The sequence below is a fragment of the Brachyistius frenatus genome, unplaced genomic scaffold (assembly GCF_029030835.1).
Source record: "Brachyistius frenatus isolate BFR_SWC_R1_liver_20210118 unplaced genomic scaffold, ASM2903083v1 Contig_3, whole genome shotgun sequence".
Lineage (NCBI taxonomy): Eukaryota > Metazoa > Chordata > Actinopteri > Embiotocidae > Brachyistius > Brachyistius frenatus.
The window spans coordinates 9,634,054-9,640,053 of NW_027210602.1; the positions used below are offsets into that span (position 1 = coordinate 9,634,054).

Consider the following 6,000-nt stretch of genomic DNA (forward strand, 5'->3'; position numbering starts at 1 on the left):
AGCTACATCCTGCTCTCCGAAGCACTGACTGGTCATCTGTTTGCGAAGTGCACGGTTATTCAGAGAACTGTAACTAACATGGATGTATTAGGAGAACTGGAGATGGCACCACCAGTCAGCCCCGCTGTTTATCTGTCAATGTAGTTACTCATTCTGTTGTGATGGAAAAAAATAACTCTGAAACTCAAAAGCATTTTCGCCATTGACTACCATTATAAAATAGTCCCCACGGTTGACAGGACACTTTCCACTGCAAACAAGGCCAGCCCTCACTCTTTCTGTTATGAATTTTGTCTTGTCATGTCTCATGTTTATTAGTCTTGCATAGACAGAACAGTGTGTGAGATTGGTTGGGCTGCACCCATGTGACACTCTGCGAGAGGGGAAAAACACTCTGGCGTGTCTGGCTTTCTTTAAACTAATCACAATCATCTTGGGTGGCGCAAACCTCAGGATGCAGGGATGGTTGCTCCTGAAAAATACCTTAATGGTGGAACTTGTTTTGGTGGAACATTTGCATGTGGCGAGGCAAGCCCTGGTATTAAACTGACCAAAGAACCAGGCAGGCCTGCCTAATTGATGATCCTGCTCTGATGGGGGCTTTAAAAATGGTCACACACAGAGAAGAACAGGAGAAACTACACTGAAATAGTCAGTCAGGTACATTTTAGCTGCTGAACCACCAGTAACAGCACACTTTCAAACGTCCTGCCTTGTTCATTATCTTGAGTGGCTGCAATACAAACTCTGACCTAAGATGTTTTGTACTCACTCAACATAGCACTGAGCAGTGTTGGCACATACCAAAGCCTCCATGTACATTTCATTTGACTTTCTTGTATGTGACATAGCAACGAGTACTGATGAAAAACCGCTCACTCCTAAGGTGGGAATTTCAAAATTTTTAACAACTTTAAAAGACAGTTTTAGCCGCCCAGCTATCCACCCTAATCCATGCTGAAGCTCATTTCCCCCCATTAAGGGAATAAGGTAAGGTAAGGGAGAAGGACAGAGGAGAGAACGGAGGAAAAGAAAGCTACTCCTACACTTTGTGTAAAAATTGTATTCTACAGGTGTAGCTCTGAGGTAAATGTGCAAATTAAACAAATGTTGCTAAGTAAAAGTATGAAGTCTAGCAAAATAGAAATACTCGAGTAAAGTACTGACTTGTTAGTGATATTATTTTGTTACTTTGCACGTCTACCTTTGTGTAAAATCAGAAATCTCCTGTTGCTGATTTCAGAGCAGTGAATTGCAACCAGAAGTTCCTGCCCCTGTGAGGGAAGTGCTGTGTGCATGTTGCGGTACAGAAATCCTCAACCTGTCTGAGCGCAAACGAAAACTGAGATTTCAGTCGGTCAGACCTCAAAGCCGTCTGACAGAACGCACCGTGTTGGAATTTTAACAACATAATTCAATTTGTGCCTGTTAATAGATTCAGCGCTGTCAGATCTGTGTCCTGTATTTACCTAGCTGGAATAACACTTCAGCCTGCGCCGTGTGGCCCGCCGCTCGGTCCCATTATGAAGAGAAGCGCCGCTGTGTGCCTGAGGGGCCGGTGTTATGTGAGAGCCACTGTCTTCTCTCAGCACACAGTTGGGTCTTCTTACACCGTCTTCAGACTCCCGAGCCTTGTGTTTTGGCTGGCGCCCATCGGTGTAGTCAGCTGGTCAGCACATCTCAACCTCTGCCTTTTAGAAATCCCTCTTTTCTCCTTTTGGACGAGGTGTCGGCTGTCTGTGGAACAGCAGCACCTTCGGCAGACGGCTGCTCCTTCACACCCGAGGGCAAACATGGAAAATGTTCCCTGCCTCTGCTTTCACAGGGACATTATTGACTTATTTTATTAACACACATGGAACAAAGTGTAAAAGAACATGCAGTGGTTTGCATGCACGTCATCTGATGGTTTTTGTTTCAGATATCCAAAGCAATATTCATATCTAGAAAGAACCAAATGACTTCCCTTCTTATATTTTCAAATTTATGATGACAACTTGCACATTCTCTCTGCCTCAATTCACAATGAGCAAATTTGTGTCTGTTTATATCTTTGCATTGACTTTATATGCTGCTTCTAAAGTCTTTTAGGGAGAATGGCTGCTTGTACTATGCGTGTAATCTGAACACCAAGGACCAGGATTAACATTTTATCTCCGACTAGCAGCCAGTGTTGGTTTCCTTTCTCTAAGCTAGAAGTTCAACAAGTGTTCCAACCCAAAAACCCACTTGACCCACTTTGAGAGAGATTATGTTTTGGGTTAAAATGATGACCGGAACGGTGTTATGAGTAAATTTGCTCCTTTCTTGAAGTTAAGGAACCTGAGTCATCATAGCAACAGTAAATGCGGTTTTAAAAAACTGTCCTGATTTGTGACCATCAGTCTCCTGCACCCAAGTGAACCATCCGCCCAACTCACCTCCTATTAAACAAGGAAAAATGATCATTATATAGACATCATCATTGACAGCTAACCCCTCGATTGACTCCCTCATTGACTTTCTGCTGGTATTGTTTTCATGGTACCGGCACATAATTTTAACATATTACATGACACCACTATGTAATGTGGTGTTAAGAGGTTAGGGTCAATTCACGCAAGGTCAAAGGCCATCTGATGACGAGAAACCCGAGACACCAGATTGTCATTACCGCTGGAGGTAACGACATAACTCAACTGTGGGTCGTAATAAGCTGCTGCACAAGGACATATGAGGAGACTATGGGACAGTCAAACATGTTGCCTTCATCCATCTGCATATTTTAACATCTTGTTAAAACTTTACTAATACAACTGTAATGCTGTTTACTCACAGGTCATAATTGTTGCCAAAATGTGGCTCTGATCATCTTTATGATTCATATTTATTATTTTTGGTAAACAATTTTTAGTATTTTGTTACTCACTGTATATTTACGTTGGATATTTGCTTAAAGTTAACCATAACTCAAGCAGAAATTGTTTGACTTAGCCACAATCTTTCACTGTCCAAGTAGTTTTAGTTGCTGTAAACTGACATTGGTGTGTCTTTGTCTTGATGAAAACCGATTATTAGACCTTCGTGACATTGTATATAAAACATTGACATAACCCGTCTTCATACGTTTTTTTTTTTTTGTCAATGTTTAATTCTGCGTAGGTGCATTATGAAAGGATGTGTTGGACCAAGGAAACAGCTGGTCTCTGAGAGGAATCAAATAGATATTTTCTATTGTAACCACGGTAACCACTATCAATAGATGGTGCATTTTCAATGAAAAATGGTGCATATTATGGGGGAGGCAACACATATTAAAACTGTTCTGGATATGTTTGAGAAGAGAGATTAAATGATATTTTTCATGAGTCCTCTTACTTGCAGGCTGACTGCAGATTTGAATTGTTGGCAGAAAATGACTATCTTCAGGCATACCATTATTTTCTTAAATCCTAAAAACACCATCTTTTTCATGGATCCATATGGTTTTCATCTAAAACCAGCAACAGGCTCTTTTACACCATTAACAACCCCAGCACAGGAAGAGCGCCACCCATCCCATCAATGAAACATATGAATATCTGACATCGAAGAATGAAAGATAAGATTTAAACAAAACCGTCAGTCTCCAGAAAAACATCACAAGGCCGTTCAGAGGGTAATAAAAACAGGGTGTAGATAACTCTTAAAAAGCCAGACTTTTTAAAAACCGCAGGCCCAGTTTTCAATAAGAACTGGCCGACAACACTTCCCAACTGATCTTCCCAGCTGCTCTTTACCACCAATAAAATAATCCTTGTTTAATGACAATAATTACATGTCTAGCCATCAAAGTTTTGCAATGTGCTGCAAATCATGTCAGTAAAAGTAATTTAAATGCATTCACTGTTAATGTACAGTGTTAAGTGTAATGATCTTAGAGTTCTCATATGCTTGGTATTCACAGCATCTGATCCAAATATCAAAATAACTATGTTTCTGGAATGGCAGATGACATGAATTTGTCCACATTATAAAAAAAACATTGTCGACATCTTTGATCAGACTCACCTGCATAAATTACAAAACCTAATTTCCTGTGGATCTTATGAAGGGGCAGGTGTGCAGCCCTCCTGCAGCACCTATCAAGCAACTGTAATTAGATACGGTTGTAATTATGTTGCAGTCTGGCAAGCGATCAAACCAGCTTCTACCTCAAGGCCTCGGGAGCAGATCTCCTGTATATGCTTCTCTGAGAAACATTTCCTAACTTTTCTTTTTGACACGTTGACAGAGAGCTAATGCCATGAAGACACAAACACTTCAAGAATGATTTGTTTGCTTCCCCCACTAATCCAAGGTTAAATCCCTCAGTGATTGTCACTGCAACAGCTTTCATCAGTGAGCATCAGACACCACAAGAGCTTCACGGGTGGGTAATGCATCCTCGTTGTTTTAAAAGGTCGTAATTTAGGATTAATGGTTTTCTTGGGTGTCACCTGTTCAAAGAATTTCCACTGTTTCATCGTCAAGTGTCCAATATGAGCCACCACATTGGAGATTTTAATTAACTTTCTGTGAAAACAACACACTTGAACGCTGCAAGAGTTCGACCCAACTGCCTTTTAATGCTTGTGGCTAATTTCCTGAACCCAACAGGAGAAGCTTTGATGACGATGTCCAACGTTGCCAGTTCACGATGTCCAAAATGGTATAAAAGCCCATGATATGATCTCAAAGTCAGAACAGCGAACAAGACTTCTGGAAAGAAATTCTCCCACCCAAGCCAACGCTTCTCAACTCCTGGAAGACCTTCACCATGAGACAGTCACTCATGTCCGTCATCTTCGCCACAGCACTCTTATTCAAGTGCTATGCACTATCTGTGTCGTCACCCATGGGCAAGAATGAAGACAGCTCCTTGGAGCAAGATGCTTTTACTTCGCTGCTAAGCGACGAGGCGACAAAAAACAACCTCGGCGACTCAGATCTGGCCGCTGTGACCAAAAGTAGAGCGCCGAGGGTCATTGTCGTCGCTGCCGACCCCAGCCTGTGGAGGGACCTACGGGTGCTGCACAAGCGGAGAGCTGATGACAACAGCCAGGTGACCGAGCACAGAGATGTCGGACAGGACCTGAGCATCCCCATCCTGAGGAGGGACACCATGAGGTGCATGGTGGGACGGGTGTACCGGCCGTGCTGGGAGGTCTAGGACAGTTTGCTCCGCTCCTCAAAGCGCCCACACCGAGGACAACCGTCAAGTCCTTTCCTTAGCTGTAACATAGTCAACATATCTGTGTATCTATATTTAAATTATTACAGGTCTGAGAATAAAAATCATTGAATTCTGATTTCTGTCTTTTGTATATTTGGTAACTGTCTTAAAATTGGAGTTGTTGAAAGTTAAAGTTTCTATTTTAGATTCCTTCATTCGCGGCGGCATAGCAGAGGCAGTAGCTTAATTCGTTAGCTACATAGGTGCTGCTGGGTTTGTTATTGGACTGAGCCAGGCGAGCTGTATTGATCTGCTTCCATTGGTTATGCTAAGCTAGGCTAATGCCTTGGAGTTTGCCAAAATGTCAAACTACCTCTTTAGCACTTGAATCGAGGCTCTAGAGGATGACAGAGAGGGGAAAGGTTTAACGGACACGAAGAATACTGGCCTGATCTTCTTGATGTCATTCAATCAAGATTCATTCAAAATGTTTCTGAATGTGTTTCCTGCAGTAGATCTTCAAGTAGCTGGTAGTTGCAGAAACAGTTTGGCTATTCTGTTGGTGTTGTAGGTCTGATTCAACAACAACATCTGTAATGGCAGGAGATCCTTTGATAACCTCTATGACTCGCTCAGTTGTGGCAGCTTCCCTTTCTTCGACAATTACACACAGATTCTCAGAAGGGTTTGTTGCATCAGATTCTGCATACTGGTAAATGACTGCTGTATTACGTCATGTTGGTGGCCGGCTGCCTGTGGGATGAAGGCGAGCTCTTCGGAGAGTATTTAGAAATCGTGCAGGAGCTCATCTTTACCAAGAATTGAGG

At 42.2% G+C, this 6,000-nt stretch overlaps 1 protein-coding gene across 1 annotated transcript; it reads left to right on the plus strand.

Annotated features, from left to right (window-relative positions):
• The first annotated feature begins 4,715 nt into the window (after positions 1 to 4,715).
• On the plus strand, positions 4,716 to 5,309 carry pmchl (pro-melanin-concentrating hormone, like). Its single transcript, XM_069707247.1, has one exon. The coding sequence runs from the start codon at positions 4,778 to 4,780 to the stop codon at positions 5,168 to 5,170; it is 393 nt and encodes a 130-aa protein (XP_069563348.1). The 5' UTR covers positions 4,716 to 4,777; the 3' UTR covers positions 5,171 to 5,309.
• Positions 5,310 to 6,000: the final 691 nt, after the last annotated feature.

Bases quoted from the DNA above. Each gene is read 5' to 3' on its own strand.
- pmchl (XM_069707247.1), top strand. From the start codon at position 4,778: ATGAGACAGTCACTCATGTCCGTCATCTTCGCCACAGCACTCTTATTC.